Source organism: Zonotrichia albicollis, chromosome 6, assembly GCF_047830755.1.
Source record: "Zonotrichia albicollis isolate bZonAlb1 chromosome 6, bZonAlb1.hap1, whole genome shotgun sequence".
Classification (NCBI taxonomy): domain Eukaryota; kingdom Metazoa; phylum Chordata; class Aves; order Passeriformes; family Passerellidae; genus Zonotrichia; species Zonotrichia albicollis.
The window spans coordinates 31,267,218-31,287,443 of NC_133824.1; the positions used below are offsets into that span (position 1 = coordinate 31,267,218).

The 20,226-nt window shown below is 44.5% G+C and overlaps 2 protein-coding genes across 3 annotated transcripts in view; one reads left to right on the forward strand and one right to left on the reverse strand.

Annotated features, from left to right (window-relative positions):
- PPP1R14D (protein phosphatase 1 regulatory inhibitor subunit 14D) overlaps positions 1–7,370 on the forward strand; it is a 22,268-nt gene extending 14,898 nt beyond the window's left edge. For both annotated transcript variants that reach the window (XM_026794379.2, XM_074543035.1), the window contains exon 5: positions 1,975–7,370. In XM_026794379.2, the coding sequence (XP_026650180.1) occupies positions 1,975–2,043 (69 nt within the window). In that variant the 3' untranslated portion in view covers positions 2,044–7,370. The remainder of the gene's footprint in view (positions 1–1,974) is intronic.
- ZFYVE19 (zinc finger FYVE-type containing 19) lies at positions 7,239–18,836 on the reverse strand. Its single transcript, XM_005480030.4, has 11 exons — positions 18,605–18,836; positions 17,960–18,081; positions 15,437–15,490; positions 14,775–14,935; positions 13,424–13,569; positions 12,431–12,545; positions 11,672–11,881; positions 11,113–11,192; positions 10,297–10,407; positions 8,765–8,907; positions 7,239–7,378 (listed from the first exon to the last, which is right to left on the reverse strand). The coding sequence occupies exons 1-11, from the start codon at positions 18,656–18,658 to the stop codon at positions 7,306–7,308; spliced, it is 1,269 nt and encodes a 422-aa protein (XP_005480087.1). The 5' UTR covers positions 18,659–18,836; the 3' UTR covers positions 7,239–7,305.
- Between the last annotated feature and the right edge of the window lie 1,390 nt (positions 18,837–20,226).

The window sequence follows — 20,226 nt, forward strand, 5'->3', positions numbered from 1 at the left end:
GTACATGTTATACTATTCTGTAACGGTGTCTTTGCTGCTGCTTGGCTGAGTAGCCAAGACACTACTGTGCTGCAGATTTGTTTAATCATAATGGGAGGTGTTTGCCTTTATTCTGTGATTGTAAAATTACACATAAATGCACATGAATGAGCTGAAGGCAGAGCACTAGAGCAAATAAGGAATTATGCTTTACAATCACAGGAAGTTCTTTCCATGTTTCAGACATCCTAAGCTGATCAGTCTGAGCTGCTGTTTGATCCACAGTGTAGAAAAGCCATAGACAGTGCCATAGCTCACATAACCATTTTTACATTGTTAACTGAATGCATTCTTAGCTTAAAACACTAGGGTTATGAGTGACAAGGATGTAGAACAGCCCTTAGGTTAGACTGGGCAGATAACTGCTGAGCAGTGGCCATGTAGGTTAATTTTACACATGGATTTTTTTCCCCCACATAACTTTGCAAGTTTTTACTTTGAATTAGACAGTTAAATCCCACAATGTCCAGACAATTGGAGGCAATACTGTGTGCATGCACCACACAGGGACTGCCTTTGCTGCACTGCACACCTGTGCAAAATGTGGTTCCCATCACTGCTTCAGCCCCATGCACTGCATGTGAACACTCTGCTTGCACATCATCCATCAGACTCCATCCATCACATGTTGTCAAGCTGATGTGGCTGTGCAGTGCTGAACATACAGAAAATGAGATGAATGTATGACTGAATTTCAATCACTGAATCAATATTAGTATTGCTGAATTTTTTTTAAATTAAACTGGGCTGTAGCAATCATCACAGATACTCACCTAGCAGGGGTTTCAGCAAAGCTGGCAATATGAAATAGTTTTCAGAGTGTCTGAATGTCAGATCTGAGGCAAGAATTTCACATTCCCAGAGCAGTAACAGAAGAGAGTTTGCTCTGCTAAGTCAGAAGCCATGAAAGTGTCTTGTGGGCAGCACAGTACCTGCTGAATACAGATACTGCTGCCCTGTTGGCAAAAACACATACTTTCACCCTGGGGATCTTGAATCCAGTCCCCTTGAAAGATCTCAGGAGTTTAACTGCAGAAGGCAGACAAGAAACTGAAAGGACTGACTGAAAAGAAAGGTATGATCCTAGGCATTTACTTCCAGAGCATGATGGCAACCTCTGATCACCCAAGCGAGGATGCTGGGATTCCACACAGCACAAATGGTAACAAGCTGCAGTATTTCCAGTGACCTTGCCTAATTACAAGAACATGTAGCAATGTCTCTGGGTAAGAAAGGCTGCACACCTCTTTATGGTGGTGTTACTGGCCATGCAGAGGGTAAAGTTTGCACATTGCCTTCTGCTTGGAATAACCAGATAGGCCAGTTTAGTTCATAGTCCTTGACTGTGTCAGCAAAGTAGTCAGGGTTTGTCTCCATTAACTGCTCATCTATCTCCTCTGCCTGTCCTCAACCCCTGCTCAACATTATCATTAGTCCTACATGTTTTGCTCCACCTCTTCTCTGCCAGCCACTTCCTTGTAGAACTGGCACAGCTCCAGGATGGTTTGAAATTCACATGGAGCTCTACTGGTTCAACAAGAGGGACAGCTTGCTTTGTCCTAGATTGGGAGGGCAGCAGAAGTGGGCAGGAGGTTATGGTGGCAACAGGAAGCAGTGGAACCTAAAAGAGAACAACAGCATCCTGAGGTCATCTCACGGTGGGAAAAGCAGGTATCTGGGATAAAGAGGGTCAGGCTAGCTCCTGAGGAGAAAGTAAACATGGCTGTTCCAAAGGGAGACGGGAAAGTGGAGGAGCTTTTAGACCCTTCTCATCCTTTCCTAAGCTAAAAGATATGTTTGCTCAATACATGTCAAAATTGTGGTTTCTGCTCAATGTAAGGATGAATGTGGGAATGATGGAAACGCCACAGTCGCTTTGGGCTGGTGAGTGCTGGAATTAATACAACATCATTTTCCAACCAACTCTTATTGTAGGACTTCATCACAGAATTGCTCAGTCGATTGAGAGGTCTCCGAAGAGTCACCAATCCTCAGAAGAAATGACCTTGCTCACATGGAAACTCCAGCTTTGGTTACAAGGAAACATGTATCTTCCTGACAAAAGCCAGGATCAGCAACAGAACTTCTGAGTATGTTTAGGACTTATTATTATTATTGAGAAACTTCAGCAAGCTTGTGAACTTTGCACCAGTGGTTTGAAGTCTCCACTCCTTCCAGATCTACACACACAGCAGGGAGCTAGATTGTACATTTTCCTGATTCTTAAAGAGTGTGTTAACCTGAGGAGCAGGACAAGATATCCCTCCTTTAGATTCTTCTAGGAATTTCCATGCTGGCCAAGGAGCACTGAATACAATTCTCAGGAGTTCATCAAGACTTCTTTTTTTTGTCCACTGCAAGGCAAACAAGGCATTGGTTATCATTCATTCATCAACACGGAAAATCAGCCGCTGTTAAGCTGCACCTCATTTTAGTCTGGCTTAAACCCAACTGTGATCTCCTGCCTGTTACTGCTGTGCCTGACTCTACAGCATTGCACATACTTTGTAAGTCTTACTAAGCCTGTTATTTATGAAGATTGGACAGAAAATATATATGATAGTTTGAGTGCACCTGGTCTACTTAAGGGGAAGTTTGTGAAGCAACTGCTACAGCTAATGGCTATTTTTTTCCCATTTTGTGGAATTTAAGACTTATAACTTAGAAGCCTTTTCTAAAAGAACAAGGTCTGAGAATGATTTTTCTCCTAGTTCAAAAAGATGTTGGAAAAATACTTATTTTATATTAAAACAGAAAACCAGCCATGCACTGCTTGATTTTGCTCTCTCTTTAGATTCTAAAGAAAAGCTGAAGTAAAAAATACCTGCTCCCAACTTCCCTTCAGGGAGCATCTCGGAGGGAGTCTTTTGCAGACAGGTAGGTCGCGCAAATGAGCAGGGAAGTAGGACACAGTACTTATGCTGCACAAACTCTTCTGGCTACAACTAGTATTTGCCTGGAAAAATACAGAGGAAACTACATCCAGCCTCTCAGCAAGTCAGTAACTTGACACATGGACTAGGAAATAAGACAGCAAATGGAAGCTGATTGCTGAGGCAGAGTGCTCTCACATTATGCCCTGTCCCCTTGTTGATACCCGGCCACGCAAACATAAGAGATGAGTCACATCCAGAGGAGCTCCTAAAGAGCACAACATTCAAGGCCAGCTTTTGAGTAATCTTATGTCTGTTTGGTGAGCCAGGCAGAAGGGACCAACTATGGAACCAGAGGGGCACGCAGGTTAGCTAACAAAGACAAACAAGGACTCTTGGGCTGGACCAGTAATATCTTAAACCCAGTAGTCTTTCCATCTTTATCAGTAGCAGTGTGATGACTATTATCTTGTTCTTCCCTCCTATTTTCCAGCTGTCATTGAACAAATTGTAGGTTGTGTCCTCTAAGAAGACAAAATCCAAGCTGCAGTACCAACTGTGATATAAGGGCCTGCTTCCTTTCACATGCTTTTCTTGTATCTGATTGGAAGTTGGCAAGCCATGGACCTCATGTTCTGTTCTAAGGCTGCTCCAAGATGTTCTAAGCCTCACCCACTAGGCTGGAAAATGGTCTTTCTTTATCAGGTCCAATATATGTCTTTGATGGCTCTGGGAACATGCCAATTTGGGCTTAATAAGGGGCTAGTGGGACATGCCTACCCTCATGAAATCTCAACTTAATCAGTAAAATAACAACAAAAATCCAGACCTGCAATGGGTGCAGATCTGGCTTATTGGATGACACCTGCTACTCATGTAACACACCCCTGGAGAAATGAGAGCAGCATATCGACAAAAAGCTCTGAGCACTGGTAAAAAAAAGACTAGGATCAAACAGAAGTTCAGGTGGAAGAGCTAGGGGGACAGTGAGGAGAGTGTCCTAAACTAGACATGCAATTAGCTACTGCACAGCAGTATAGGAGATCAGATTACTTACATACCCCGCTAAGAGGCTTTGTTTTATTCTGCTGAGTTGCAACAGCACAAAGACATGACACGCCTCTCCTCTGGCCCAAGAGAAACAGTTTCTTCCCCCAGGAACTGTTCTGTATTTCCTCAATATGGAGTGAGGCAAAAGGAATTTTTGTCTGTGCTTTAAGGTAGACATTGTTAAAATCAAAACCAAAGCAGGTTCTGAAAACTCTGCTTGACCAAAGTTGTCTTTATGCTTATTCTGCAAGTAGCAGGAAAAGAGTAAGCTATAGGCCCTATCATGTGCAGTTGCTTCTGATACATAATGAATTCTGATACATAATGATACCTGAGAGCACTTCAGCTGAGCACACTGAGATCAGGGGACCAAGGCAACATGTGGCCAGTGCTAGATGGTTTATCAGCTCACTGGTGCAAAACAAAAAGCAATGTCATGCAATCAGAGTAACTTCTTTTTTGTTTCATTCTTAAACAGTAGTAAATCACATTTGGTTTGGTTGATGTTTTAGCTGTTCTCACACTAGACCACAAGGATAGATTAAAATCAATGCTTGAAAAATTTTTGTTACAAACATCTTCCAGTAAACTTTGTTGTTTCTCACCACTAACGTAAGTATGTAGATTCTGTCTAAGAAGTTGCTTGAAAGGAACTTTGCCCTCTTGATTATACCAAGATAATCCAATGTATGAAAGTTCATGAGCTTTTCTAATTTGAATTCTTGTTGGAGTGGAGCCCACATTTGATAATTCACATACAAAACATTATGAGAGGGAAAGAAAATCCCTCATGACTTGCTACAAAGACAAGAGCAAACAAGTTGAATCTCTTTCTGGAAGATGCCAAGCTGTCTTCTGTGCTTGAACAGCTATGACTGAAGTTGATCTGGCCTGTCAGGAATTGACTGATTACCAGTGCCTTTGTTTACCAGCACCTTTTCAAAGACAAGGATAGGGAGTAAGTAACACAGCTAAGAGTGCACTGCCCACTTAAAGGTCATGCAGCATTCCTCTTTCACAACACAGATTCAACTAGGTGTGCTTCCTGCAGACAGCCCATCTGGATACCCCTCTGCCCCTCCTACATGGAGTTCACTGAGGCAACAGCTACAGTGGGAATGGCTTTTCAGGGGAAAGTGATTGGGCTACTACTAAAATGCCCCATTACATGCAGAAAGTGCAGCAGCCACAAAAATGTCCATTAGTGGTGCAGGGAAAATAGTAGCTTGTGTCTGTATGACTTGAAGAGAGTCTTCCATGTATGACTAAGTTCTATTTCAGGTAATGGGTTGGGTGCATTTCTAGATTCCTTGGGATGGCCCCACAGACACCAATTTGGGAATCTAAATAAACTGCTTCCGGCTGCAACCTGCTCCATTACTACTGAGGTGAAGAGGGCAGGGCTTACAAGACAGAGGCTGCCTAACTGCAAGGGAGCTTAAAGTTTTGTTGTGGCTGATGAAGCATTCAAAATGTTGCAAGTATCATACCAGCTGATACTCAGATATTGAAAAAACCAGCAGCTGTAAATCAAGAAACAAAATTACTACTAACTGCTTGCGGAAGACACTGGCTGAAGCCCAAAGCAGTGGATCAATTTAGGAGAGAAATAAAAACAGATAGTTGTACCTTCCCCTGTATACATAAAACATGAAGGCTTTAACCTCAGATAGAACTGGGTTATCTTACTATCAGACTAACTATCCATGTCAAATAGCAATGAAAAAGTATCATGATAACATAAATAAAGAACAGCATTTTGTTTTGATTTTTAAGACTGCAAGCTCCTACGGGCTTACTTAAATAACTTACTTAAATTTTGTGTGTCACAGGGTTAATTGCAAGCTCTTGCATCAGAACAAGTCAAGTAATTTTCCCATCTACCTGTCCCAATGAGACAGGCACTGGTGAAGCAAGGGCTGTCAGGAGAAAGAAGGTCCTCCATAGAAGTCAGATTTTGCCACCCCTTCCTAAGAAAAGGCACTGCTGGATATGCTTGCCATTTTTAGTGTGTTGATCTAAAGTATTACTATTCTACATTGTTTGAATCAGGTTTTTGTTGAAGAGTCTGATCAAGAGCAACACATTAGCAGAAACCCACCTTCAACAGTGGTTCAATTCATTTGCTGTCCTCTGACCAGAGGTGCAGGTAAACACTGTTTCATCACTTCACCTCGGAGGCACTGACCTTAAGCACAGGGGCAAGGCAGACTGCTGGGAGTGGCAATGTCAAACCAGACAGGCAAGATTCATTGGAAATTCCCTGTCAAGGGCAAATCCTTTATTTTCTTGCATTGGAATTTGTCAGCCTTAGAGAGCTCTCTCAGAAGTCACATTATTTGGAAAGAGCTCATCCTGACCGAATAATAGAGCATGTTTACAGCCAATTTACTTGGGTATTTGAAGCAATTCTGGGTGTTCTGGGCACTGGCAAATTCTACTTGCATCTGGATTGTCTCCCAGGAGAGATATGGACATATGCAACTGAGCTTCTCTCCTAACCAGATGAAGATCATCACACAGGTAACATTTTTATCTTACCAGATGACCAAATAATAAACAAAGTCAAATCCTGCTTTCAGACTTATACACAACTATTTCTGACTAACATGTTGCTCTTACAGCACATGCACAGTGGCATAGCCACTGCAGGCCACAACACTGTATCAGCAGCAGATTACCTTTTCAAAGGATCCTTCCTTTCATGTCAGTGAGCAACACTGCCCTGCATCTTTTCCAGACACACCACAGAAACATTTTTGATGACTTCACTATTCTTCATTTCTTTCCCTAAGCTGCTTGACACTAGGACTAATGTACCATTATAAGAAACCAACACTTTGTTAAGGGCTATCAGGCATTTTCAGGAGAGACTTTAACCACAGGCTTCCGTAAATATTTTTTATTATGCTTTGCAAGTTCCCATCACACATGTGATCACAATGCAGACATTTTTCTCAGTGCAAAGTGCTTTGCTGCCTGTTGAACCAGTGTATAAGCTGTTAGTAAAAGCAGGAAGTTATTTATCAGCCAGTCAGTACTGCCTTAAACACACATCTTTCCTGCTACCCACACTGTTTTACCATCTGCATTTATGGACTTGTATCCACCTCCTCATATCAAGTCCTCATTTATCCCCAAGCATGCACAGCAAACCCTGCACTTCTCAGGTGTATTTGTAAAGACCAAGTCACACCACCTGCAAGCCTCTCTCAAATGACAGCACACCCTGTAATTGTCCAAAACATCACCCGTTTTGGCTGCAAATCCACTTAGATTCTTCCCATCTGGCTAGCTCCTCTGTTTTCCCATTCTTCAGCTCCTCTTCTGCTCATAAGTGTGGTCACTTCTGTTTGCAAGGAAGATGATAGCGGGAGGTCTGGTGGTCCTTCAGGTCAAACTCCTCATGGCCTTCCCTAAGAAGCAAGTACAAAATGCAGTCAGAAGCAAATACCCAGGCCAGGAACCCACCCTTAGCCACTGCACAAGATATCTCCCAGGAGCCCCAGGCTGTGAGGACCTGACTGGCTGCCATGTGGACTAACTACTTAAGATATTTGCTTGCAACAGAAATTTCTGAGATGCTTTACAGGAAGGTCTACTCATCCTTGTCAGCTGGATTTGAAAATGACAACAGGTCCTTCTGTTTCTTTCTCTCTTGAAGAGATTCATGTAACTCATGGCTCATTTTCAGCACTGTGTCTGTGATTCCAGGGACATTAACAACTGTGACAATGGACAAAATGAGTCTCCTCCAGAAAACTCTAGAAAATAACTGAAAATAATGCAGTGTATTGGCAGCTGTCTTAAGCATGCTCAGGAGCAGGCACGCTTAAGACAGCTGCCAATACACTGCAGTCCTGCATCCACAGTGTGTGGATGATAAACTCACCTGCCAGACTGTTAAATCTGCTTTTACTGATGTTTGCTCTTAGATAATTCTGTTAATGTTTTGTTTTTAACAATCTAACATTGCCAGTCATATGTTTTCTGAACATTTTCATATGAATTTCCCCCACTGCATTTGCATTTCCCTACAAATACATTTGCAGGAAATGAGAGAATATGCACAAAAAGCATATCTTATTATCCCAACCACATTTTTAGCAACCTGCTGTCTTAATATCATCCAGCACTAATCTGAGAACCCAGCCAGTTATCCGATACTTCTGAGGTATGAAAAAAAGAATTCACACAACCTGTCAGGAATAACTTCGTATTTAAATGAATTAACCCTACAAATCTGAAAATTTTGTCAAAAATCTAGCCAAATGTGTTTAAGAACAAAGACAACAGCTGCTGCAAGTCTTTCACCAGCCTGACTGGTGTAAAAAGGCTCACACATACATATTTCAACAAAGAATTTTTTAATATGGCTTAGGATTGCAAAGTCTCAACCTAAGAAAACCCTCAGAAATTAATACTATCTGATCTCCCCCTTTAAGGGAATCCAGCCTAGGTCATCCATCAATGGCATTAACAAGCCACAGGAGTCACTGAACAATGGTCTCATTTATCCCATCCCACGTAATGCAGCATTATCAGCTGCTCCAGAGAACATTCAGACAAAGTGCCCAAACATTCACTCAAGCATTTCTGCCTAGGAACAGTTTAGTCCCTGAAGCCTGGGACAACTACTGATCTCACAAAGTATTTCTCTAACAACTAGCATTCAGCTCAGATCTGGATTCCTCAAATCTTGCCTCCCACTGCCTGCTTTTCTGCCTAATGACAAAAACATCCAAAGGGGGCCAAGCTTACCTCTGATCACCTCTCAGACCCAGAGGAATTGGATGACTCACCAAAAACAGCGCTGACAGTAGAGGTCCCCGTCACAGCCATGGCAGCGCAAAGTGGCATCTTCGTTGCAGATGCAGCACCAGGGTAACTCATCCTCATCACTATCATCTGCCCTTGCAAGAGCTGTGGTGGCTGGAGTGTGGCTCTAATTCACATAGAAAACAAGAGACAGAGAGTCTAAACCCCAGCAGGGGCAATAAAGGACCTTAACTGTAATACATGATGGCCACAGTGACCTGTCCCATAGCCAACAGTTTCCTCTCTGTTGATCCTAAGTCTGTGAGATGAACTTGCCCAGAGTGCAGGGACATGTTCCACATGCATCGAAATTGTTAAATAAAAACCCAAGGTACTTTCTAGAATTTGGGTTAAAATCTATGTTGCTTGGAATGTAAACAGGTATTCAGCCTCATTTAGTGTCTACAGTGATGTACACCCACATTGTGTGTGCTAAGGGCATAAAGCTCAGATATTCTGGCAGGCACCACGACAATACCATGTGACAATTCCTGCTGCAAAAGCAAGAGATCAAACAGCTTTGCTGAAAGGGGCTATGTGGGAAGGGAAGGGAAAGGAATGTGGTGGTGGGGGCATTGTTTTCTCCCTGTTGTGGGAAGAAAACTGTGGGACAAAGGAAGTGCTTTGCCAAAAGGCCCCTACTATTCATCCATACCTGAGGCTGGGACAAAAAAGATCTTCTGAAATCATAATCTAAATATATCCATACAGCCAAATATGGCCTCTTTCTCCCTTACAGAGAACTCTTGTACAGCTGAAAACACACTGAGGCATTGTGCCTGGACACTGGCAAAGGCAGCTTCCTGACACAGTCTTTTCCTAACATTATCTTTTGCATCAGTAATCCCAGAAATGCAAGGTGTCATACCTGAGATGGATGTTTTTGATAATGTTTACAATTATATAATTTCTTCCACTGGGAGCAGGCCTGACAGGTGCTTGTGAGTCACAGGTGCATTTAATTCTTGTAATATACATTAGAGATTATGTATATATTTCCACAGTAGGCCAGAATCCACTCTAAGCATAGGGTATCCTGCTACAATTCCTTCCTCTGACATTATATGAGAACATGAACAGTAGAATACTATCTAGAGGTTCCATTCTGCACATGCTGAAAGCACTGGGAAACCTCCCATTTACTCTGGTTCAGATTGTTTGGTACATAGCCCTGTTGATCTTATTATGTATAATTCTCTAATATCCATATTGTGAGGTGTCTACCAACTTCTCTTGGTTTACACAACTCTGTAACATTCAACTCAAAGCCAGCTTGCAAGGAATTGTATTCCAGGGAACAATTCCTTTTATTATTACAAAGATGATTCACAGTTGAGCTCAGAGCTAGTCAGCCTTGCAGAAGCTGCTTGGCTTGTTAGCTCTGAAGAAACTGGTTATTTTTTTTTTTTTCGGCATCAAGCCTAGGATACAACAAACTTCTGCTGCAGAACTGTACTCTCCTGACACCCTGGAACATTCCAGACGCAGTTCAAGAGATCCTGACCATTCCACTGACCTTTTGCTTTGCTTGCTTACACAGGTTCTGTTGTGAGGATCCTGGTTGGGTGGTCTGATCTGGGGGAATGTTGAATCCACTTGCTTCATCCAGTGCTGCTTCCTCTGTGAGCTGGTAACAACACAAAGCAAGAAGTCTCTTGTTTCAAACACAGCTAGGAGCCTCATTCCAGGCCCTAAACCTCCTGCACTCAGTACTCTCATGCAGTAACAGGAGATGACAAGTCTGAATGCAGCTGGTGTTACCCAGACAGATGTAAGCTCACTCTGCACTTGGAACACTGTGTGTGCATTGTGGACAGTCTGCAGCAGCAGGGGTCTGTAGCTCACACACTCTGCTTTGCAGTGCAGCTAGCAGGCCCTCAGCATCATGGTAATCAAACGCATGTGACATATCAGACAAACTTAAGCTCAGGTCTGCCTGGCAAGACAATTCATATACATTTTGGGGAGAAATGTAGGTGTAAGCTGAGCTACACAGCACATATCTCATCATCCATGTTCTAAGGGGCGGGAGGAAAACAGAACAAGAAGAGAGGAAATACCAGCAAAGTGTGGTTATACAGGAGACACATGCAGACCACAAGAAACACTAAGCATGAATGAGAAAGACAGTGTGGCAGACTAGAAGTATTGTTTTCAACTGCCTGTCAAATAGCTGAATGGGCCATGAGAGCTAGTATTGGAAAAGCACTAGGAAAGTAAGGAAGAAAACTTCTCAGGAACAGAAACTCAACCTTTGTACGCTCACCAGGTAACACACACACAAGACAAAACCAAGAGGAAGAAAAACAAGGCCGCAGCTGCCGCTTCTGACCTGTTTCAGCACTCGGTGAATGGCCTCCTCCTCAGCCACTTCCTCATCACTGTCAGGGAGCCTATAGGCTTCCAGTGTAACTGTAGGAGTAAGAAATGTGAGACTGTAACTCACACCTGCCTCAAGCCTTGTGCACACTAATGTAGCAGAGACAATTCTTTGTGCTGTGAGCTGGCTCTGACCTTTTAAGGTGCAGGTTCCTCATAAAGGACATTACTGTTTATTTTCAATACTTGGAAGAGAGATGGAAAAAGTCCCCACCAAAACCAGAGTTTTGCTTTCAAAAGTTTTGTTAACCTCACCAGAGCATGCTAGAATTATCCCAAAGAAGGGTGCAAGACAAAGCAGTCTGACATTACAGTGCCAGCCCTCACCCTCAACTTAGATCTTTCATAATTATTTCATGACAAACCAACCTGTACAACTTTGCAGACAGAACCAAATCTCAGTCTGTTTCTTGCAGAACAGAAGAATTAAATGGATAAACAGTAATAAAAATTTTACTCTGTCACAGCAACTCGATTCCTCTCTTGGCACTGTATTCTCATCTGCTACCAACCTTTCTCTGGGTCCTCGCCTTTGAGTGCTGCCAGTCTCTTGGCAACCTGTAGGATCTTTTCCTGCCTAGTGTTCTCTTCCTGCAGCTCAGCAGCAGCTTCTGCTAGAAGTTTATTCTTCTCTTCCTCTAGCTGTTTTGGGTCCAGATTTGCAAGGCAAACACAATCTTCACTTCCCTGATTGAGATCATTCAAACTCTGGCTACTAGCAGCTGCAGACAGACACACAGAACACACTGGTGACTCAGCAGCCATGTTCCTTGGGCACAGAAAACATGACAAATAATGCTATGAGAGCAGCTTGCTGCTCTCCCTAAAACTGGATAACGAGAGGAAAAGGCATGCCAGTAGGATCTTCACTGTACATGAAGACAAGAAAATAAACTAATCTGTGGTTTACAGTGAGATTACAGAGAAGGCAATGCAGCCAGAAAGATAATGGTATGCCAGATTCTGATATTTTGTAACAGTGCACAGGTGCATTAGCAGTAGCAACAGCTCCTCCCCAGAGAGGAGTCACTCTAGAGAAACAGAGAATCTGAATAATACAACCCTGACAAGAAGGAACTATCTCCAAGCAAAGACACCAAGACCCAGTGAGGAGCCACTCTTGGTCAGTGCAGGGGATTATAAGGGGAAGATATGGACAAACTGGACATTCAGCTCACCTGTTAAGTTATACAGACAGGGACAAACGTCCTTCTTAGCATAGCACATACATTATTAGATATAAACAGATCTTTAGAAGCCAAAACAGATACCTTGAGGCTGAGCTCTTGGTCTGTAATGCTCATCAATGGCAACTTCCTCAGACAGCTGAGTTAACAGGTCATCCGTCTGCTGGACCAGACTTCGGGTATCTGGGGCTTGGTGCACCTGAGGAACCAGGGGAGTGTGGGAAAAGGCAAATGAGAGGAAAGCGGAATACTCAATCAAATTTGGCAATCAAGATCACCCTAGAAGGGAGTTATACAAAGATGCCTCCACTAACATTGAGAATCTCAGTTTACAGTTATGTGGTGTAAGATTTGTAAGGGCTTCATTTTCAGAGGTGCTGAATGCACACCGCTCTAAGAGCAGTCACCCAAAGAAGGCAAAGGGGTGCTGAGTGTATAGAAATATGTGTTGCTGGGTCCCACCTCCAGTTCTGCCACTACCTCCAGTGTAAACAAAGCACCATTCACAACAGTGCCAGCCAGCAAGCCCCACAGAGACCTATGATGGCATGCAGCTGCAAGAACCATAAGGAAATGGTATCTTGGGGGACAAGATCATTCCTATAGGCTTTCAAAGCATATATCCAACCGGTTCCTCTGCAAACTCAGACAAATCATGCTAGGCTTCCATTTCTGTTAAAATTAACAGGTTTCTGCCCAGCTGGTATGCAGTAACAACTAGAAGATGTAATTAGAAGGTAGGGCTGATAAGCCTCCAACATAAACAGCTCTGAAAAATTATGACCACTTATGTACATAAATGAATTGAGAATAAAAAACCTTAACATCTATTGTTAAAAATATACACACAAACTACATCTGGCATAAAGGAACATGCTGCATTCAAATTGAAGCAGTGAATGAGTAAAGGCAGGTGATTTGCTTCTGGAGCAATCACACAATCAGGAAACAGAGATTTCTGAAGAAAGCTACCTGGACACAAAAAGGCTGAAGAAGGAAGAATGGTTAGCATGTTGTGACTCCAGTTACTGTGTCAGCTCAGAATAAATTGCTGACTAAAGCACTGAGGGAGCTTACAGGCCTGGGAGCTTGGGAAGGAGGATCTCTACCCTGCAGGACAGCCAGCCGGTCCTCCATTTCCTGTGTGGATGGAACAGGTCCTCGGCCATCCTCCTTCAGGGCTGCCAGCCTAGCTTCGATCTCAGCCTGAGTAGGGATGGACTCTGCAATTCACAATAACACAAGGGAGGAGATTATTCTTTTTACTGAAAATGAAAAGCTACATGTTTTTTTTCCTTAAAATTGTATTCCTTTCTGGAATCAGACTCTGAACACCTGAGCAAAAACCTTGCCCAGCCTGGATGTGAATGAAGGGTCATACTGCAGTGACTCCGACACTACCTGATGCTAACTGCTATCCCTTTCTTCCAAGCCCTTGCCTTCTTCACAGTTTATCTCCTAGCCATAACACAAGTATTAGGGCGATGTCATCTGGAAATCAGCTGACTTGGGATTCTAGGGACAGGCAGAGAAATTAGTGTAATTTAGGCAGTTCAGTCCATTGGTCCCACATCTCCTAATGCAATCCCAGCCTTATCAGACTGAAACTCCTCCCTGCCACATAACGGATGAGAGGCAATGGCTGCAAGTTATTCCAGGGGAGGTTTAGATTGGATATCAGGAAAAATTCACAGAAAGGGTTGTCAAGCCCTGGAAAAGGCTGCCCAGGTAAGTGGCTGAGTTACCATCCTTGGAGGTACCCAAAAGATGTGTAGATGTGGCACTTTGGGATATGGTTTAGTGGTGGACTTGGCAGTGGACGGTTTGACTCAATGATTCTATGATAACCAGATAACCACTCTGAAGAGTGTTCTTTTTCTTTTAGAGACCATATATAACATTTAAAATAGTTTAAACTCATGGAAGCACCTCAAAGCAGTCCCAGAACCTGGCATTTGTAGACTGGGATGAAAATCCTTTTCCTTCTCTGTGAGAAAAGGCTGGTCAGAATATAGTCCCACAGAGACTGGAACTGCTGTTGACAATGACTCACAGGAAACCTTCTTCAAAATAGTTTGGCCAAAGACTTTAATTTCATTCTACTCCAAGTAGGTTTGACACATGTTTTTACCCCAAAAAATGGAAAATGAGGAAGTGATTTTACTTGGAGTAAGACACTGCTCCAAAACTGAGTAGTAGTTTCAAGAGAAATCCCAAGAAGCAAAATGAAACTGGAACATTGATCTGAAATCATGGTAGAAGGTGGCCATTGTGGCAGCACACCTTGGCAGCTTGTCCTGTTTTAAGCCTCCATCCCCCTAATATCACAGCCACTTAAAGCCCATCACTTCCCTCTCCCTTCAGGTTCATTTTTTCCCAAATAGCGGTGTTCCCACCCATGGTATTTACAGTGTTCTCTAAAACTCACTTGGTTTCCTTTCCTCCCTGAGCCTCTCCAGTCTCTCGGCAATAGCTCTATCCTCTTTTGAGAGTCCCTGGTATCTGCAGCCTGCTCGACCTGGGGGTTTTGCAGCTGCCTTCTGTTGGTCTTTCAGCTGGTTTTGTTTAGCCTCAAAAGCTGCTACACGCCTGTGACAAGGAAGGAAAAAATACATGTCAGTGAAAACAGGGATTTTAACCTGGAGATAAGAAAACATCCTCTGTGAACCCAACAGGCTATCTGAAGAATGCCAGTGCAGAACAGAAATGAAATTACTCTCTCCAATATCAGCACAATAAAGAACTCCTAATAGTAAGGCAAACCTTATCTTACAAGAACATATCTGGCAGCACTTCCCAGCAGACAAGGAACATTTCACCACAAGGTTCCTGTTTCCAAGCCAACTCTGATCAGCCACAGATAATTGCAGGCAGGTGGCTGTTCAGGAGTCCATTCAAAAGAGCATAGCCCCCACCCCTCCAAACAAACTAACAGCCTAAACAGCAAAACAAAAATTCCATCCTTAATCTAACTCTGAACAAGCAAATACCCACACGACAAGTCCCATTTTTCCTGGTATCCACAGGGGAAGAGGAAGCCCTAAAAGGCTTGTCTGCAGTAGAAAGAACTGCTTGGCAAGTGCAACTCACTTTTTGTAGTTTTCTGGTGGTGACCATTTTGCTGAACTGCTTTGAGATTCTTCTCTGAAAGACAAAAATGATTTCTCTGAACTCAAGATACTGAGAATACTTGACAATACTGACAATCATCTAGTCTCTCATCTCAAGAGGAATCAGTGGGTGTTTCTTGATCTCTTGGTACAGCCCCTTTCTTAACCTCGTTAATACTGAGAGGAATCAGCTTATGCAAGGGATTAAGACAATATAGCTGTCCAGGACAGCGGGAGCCTTCATCTCTGTCCTTTGGTCCAGTTGTTTTGCATCTGGACAGAATGTGACTTAATTCGGTCACCAGTGACCCAAGGAGGTGGGGCTGAAACACCCTTGCCTCCCACAGCCTGCACCTCGCAGCTCAGAGGGCAGGCAGGGAGTACTTAGGTGAGACTCCCAGGGTAATTAGCTTCCATGCAGCAGGACTCTCTGGAGGGAGCTGGGGCATGCAACAAACACAGAATTATATAACATACAAGTAAAACAAAGTGTTACAGAAGTTCTTATATAACATCTTACACTTGAACACTGCACCTAAAACACATCTAACTCTTCTACTTTGCTGTGCTCAGGCTGAGGGACTAAAGCAGACACTTATGTAAGTTAGTTAGCATATTTTATTTGTTCTTAGAAATCACAGCTAAGGCCCATATAGTAATGACTGAATGCAACATTGTTGGAACTTTCCAAAGTTCTAAGGCTTCAATTCTGAAAGCTATTTGCATGCAGAACAACATATGCAGCTTACAGAAGTGCAGCCTATGAGTGTTACCTGCAGGACAGGATGCCATCCACAGGCACCTGGACAAGCTCAAGAAGTGGGGCCTTGGGAATCTCACGAGGTGAAAGGAGACAAAGTGCAAGGTGCTGCACTTGGGTTGGGGCAACTCCTGGTATCAACACAGGCTGGGGCACAAACAGATCAAGAGCAGCCCTGCCAAAAAGGACCTGGGAGTGCTGGTGAATAGGAGGCTGGACATGACCCAGCAATGTGTGCTCACAGCCCAGAAAGCCAGCTGTGTCCTGGGCTGTATCCAAAGCAGCATGGCCAGCAGGGCAAGGGAGGGGATTCCACCCATCTCTTCCTCTCTCATGGGACCCCACCAGCAGTGCTGCATTCAGCTCTGGGGTCTTCCCAGAAACTTCCAGAAAGATGGAGAAGGATTTTTTTAGAAGAGCACATAGTGACAGGACAAGGGGGAATGGTTTTAAACTGAAAGAGCACAGGTTTAGATTCGATACTAGAAAAAAATTTCTTTACTTGGAGAGTGGTGAAACACTGGAACAGGTTGCCCAGAGAAGCTGTGGATGCCCCATCCCTGGAAGTGTTCAAGGTCAGGTGGGATGGGGCTCTCAGCAACCTGGTCTAGTGGAAGGCATCCCTGCCCACAGCACAGCAGCTGGAAATAGATGATTTTTAAGGTCCCTTCCAACCCAGACCATTCTATGATTCTATAATCTACCTCCTATCCAGCCAGGGAAGATTGTTTTTCTGCTGTAGCTCCCTAGTGCTGATATTAAAATTATGAGGAAAAAACACCCAGAGGAAACATCAAGACAGGTGGCCCTGTTTTCTTAATGGCTTTGAAGTTGTGAAGGAAATCAGAAAATTTCAAAACTGAAAAGACTGAATACTGTCCTTCACTGTTTTCAGCAGCCTGTGAAGATGAAGACCTTCACTAATGAGGCTCTTCTCCTTTAGACACCTGCAAAGCCAGAAAATTCCCCACTTGCTGGTGAAAATCCCATGCTATAGGAGAAAAGTAAGGAAAAGGAGCAAGAGAAATGAAAGAGAAAAAGGAGGACACAAAAAAAATTGGTTGACAGAGGAATTCTGGTGTACACCTGTGTTCTTGTGTTGCTTGTTCAAGTCTATAATCCTGCTGCTAATGAATTTTGTTTTCAAAATTTGTGCTTTGTTTTCAACAGGAAGTCTACTGGTTATGATTGCAAATAATTTTTAAAGTTTTCTTTTAAAAGCAAAAATTTTATAGATTTTAGGCTACAAAACTTTATGTTTTCAGGCCACACATAGCAGAGATCCCTCGACAAGGAGGATTTATGTCATTGTTTGCCCACAGAATTAATAAGAGTTTGAACATCTTATCATCAGGCTACTCAACTATTCACACCTGAGAAGACTGCCAGAATTGTTAAAGTGGTATAGATTTCTGGGCAAAAACACAGCCTGGGATAACCTCAGCCCATCTAGTTAAGCTGTCCACAGGAATTCAGTGTCCATCCATGAAGATTTAAACCTGATGCTTTCAAACTACTTTGTCAACCACAGAGAACAGGCACAAATCCTGATTCCTATGTTAGGACTGCTCAGCTCATATAACAACAAGTTCAGAAATGTCCTGATATTCTGGGGTATAGGCAGCATCCCTGCACATATGGAAGGCAGAGCTCTCCTGCAGAAATCTGCAACACCACATGGAATGTAAACTGAAGGAAAAAAGCAGCAAACTGTCTTTGGGTGAAGAAACATTCCCATCTTACCCAGTTAGTTTCCCATAGCACTGCTTGCACACCTTCTGCTGAGTGTTTCCACAGCGGGGAACAACAGCGCTGAAGCTCCGGCAGCCCGAGCAGAAGGAGCGTCCGCAGTTCTTGCAGCCACACTGCAGAGACAGGAGAGAGGGGCAGGAAGGGCTTCAGCACCCGGCCACCACACCGCTGCCGCTTGCGGGCGCAGTGCCCGTGCCCAGGCACACACAAAATAATGCCGGGGAACTGCTGATTGTTGTGGGACAGAACTGTTTCACCAGCTAAGATATGGAGACTCAAGAACCTTGGAGACTCAAGACCCAGATAACTCCTGCTGGGAGCAGAGTCACCACTTCACCCCATAGTTTAGCGAAGTGTGTGTGTGTGAATTGTCTGAGACCATGACAGAATCCTGGATTAGAGGGATGGCATTCAATGACTTTTGTTTTTTTGGTCAGTAATTTCTCTTATTTGAAGACTTATCAGAATTAGGCACCACGAGAGCTCAGTAAGCAAGGACAACAGCGCCAGGATGCTGGCCGGGAAGCGTGTCTCGGCGCCGGGCGAAGCAGCTCCCGGTTCCCTTCTCAGACCCTCGCACGGCGGGGGAGGCACCCGCGGGACCAGCCCGTTCCTGACCCCCGCAGCCGGACTTGCCTCTTTCTTGAAGACAGAGAACTTGGACGCGCACCCATAGCACCGGCTATCCATGGCGCTAGCGCCCCAGCCCGCCCTCAGGCACGGCGCTGCATCCCCGGTATCCCAAGCTCCATGGTCTGCCCAGTGCTGCGGCTGCCTCAGGCCCAAGGATCGGCGGCGAGCGGGGTTGTCACAAGCTGGGAGCCGCGGACACCACCCTCCGGTCCCCTCAACACCGATCTGGAGACGCACAGCCCTACGGGAGTTGTAGTCCCTTGCTCCTCCCTCTCCGCTTTTAGACGCCAAATGGCTCTCTGCAAATAAACTACACTACCCAGAGCTCCAAAGGATCCCAGTGACCGGCAGGCTCGGCTACCGTCGCCGCGCGATGCATTGTGGTACGTGTAGTCCGATGCCCCTGCCCGCCCCCGCCTGAGGCGCTCTGGCCCGGAGGGCATTAGCTGTTCTTGGGTGTTAATAAAACTAGAAAGTGTATTCTCTCAGGCTGACAGTGTTGCTCTCAAGCTACTCTGGGTGGTTTCTTTTTGTCCGAAACCTGTGGTAAGCTCCTGGCTCAGAAAAGCAGGAATCCGTCGAACTACAAAACTGCAACCCATCCTTCTGCCAGTCTTTCATTTTTGGCATTTGTGTGCTTGTTGGGGTTTTTGTTCGGTTAGGTTTCTTAATGGTAAAAAACATTAGAAAGACGGCTGGAAGCTAAACCTCGTACCTGTCCAGCAATTGTGTTAGAGACCACCCGGACATTGCAGGTATTCTAGGCATGAAGCAGGGAATCGGGACAAACTCAACTAAAAGGCTTCATTGTCTTTGCTATTGAGCTGCTCAAAGGGAAAACAGGACCAGGAGACTTCAGCCTTGATGTTACAGTGCAACCTACCGACTGACGGGTGGAATTTGGAGTGCAGCTCTGGAAGAGAAAATACAAGCAGCAGCCCAAGGGACCCTTCCCAGACATGGAGGAGTGCGGGGGATCCCGCTAAGGACACGGAGCCTCCCTGCTGAGAGCGCCTCGGCTGCACACGGAGCTGGAGCCGCGGCCGGGCCAGCCGGGAGATGGCTCTGTCCCACCTGTCTGCAGAAGCGGCGCTACATGCTCCCATTCCCATTCCCTGCAGGTGTCCGCCAGAGGGGGCCCGGCCACCGCGGTTCTCCAGCTCCTGAACCGAAGGCCATTTGACAGCCGAACGGCCCCAGCTTTCCTTTATTTCTCTTTTTTGCCCGCGGCTGTTTTCCATGGTAAAGCGAACTCGATTATAAAATCCTGTGTGACGATTTAGCCTATAAGGTTCTCAATTTCTATTTGAAGTGCAGGAGAGATTAAAGGGAGGGCTTTGGTTTGTGTATCTTCTTGCCAAACTCAGTTGTTGAGCAGTAAGTTGTACATTCTCTGTCCTACAAAGTTATAGCCACTCTGCTCTGGGCGGCTCCCACCTGGAGTGCTGCATCCTGGAGTCCTCAGCACAGAAAAGACAAGGACCTGTTGGAGCACATCCAGAAGAGGGCCACTAAGATGATTAGGGAGCTGGAGCACCTTTCCTATGAGGACATGCTGAGGGAGTCAGGTCGAGTTAAGTAAAGAGATGAGAAGGCTCTGGGAAGGCCTTATTGCAGCCTTTCAT

What these genes read in the sequence shown, in the direction of transcription:
- ZFYVE19 (XM_005480030.4), bottom strand. Translation starts at nt 18,658, where the DNA reads ATGGATAGCCGGTGCTATGGGTGCGCGTCCAAGTTCTCTGTCTTCAAG. An exon ending in CTTCCCAAGCTCCCAGGCCT is followed by an intron (nt 12,546 to 13,423) that starts GTAAGCTCCCTC and finishes CTGGTTCCTCAG; the next exon opens with GTGCACCAAGCCCCAGATAC. An exon ending in AGGCGAGGACCCAGAGAAAG is followed by an intron (nt 11,193 to 11,671) that starts GTTGGTAGCAGA and finishes TTACTCCTACAG; the next exon opens with TTACACTGGAAGCCTATAGG.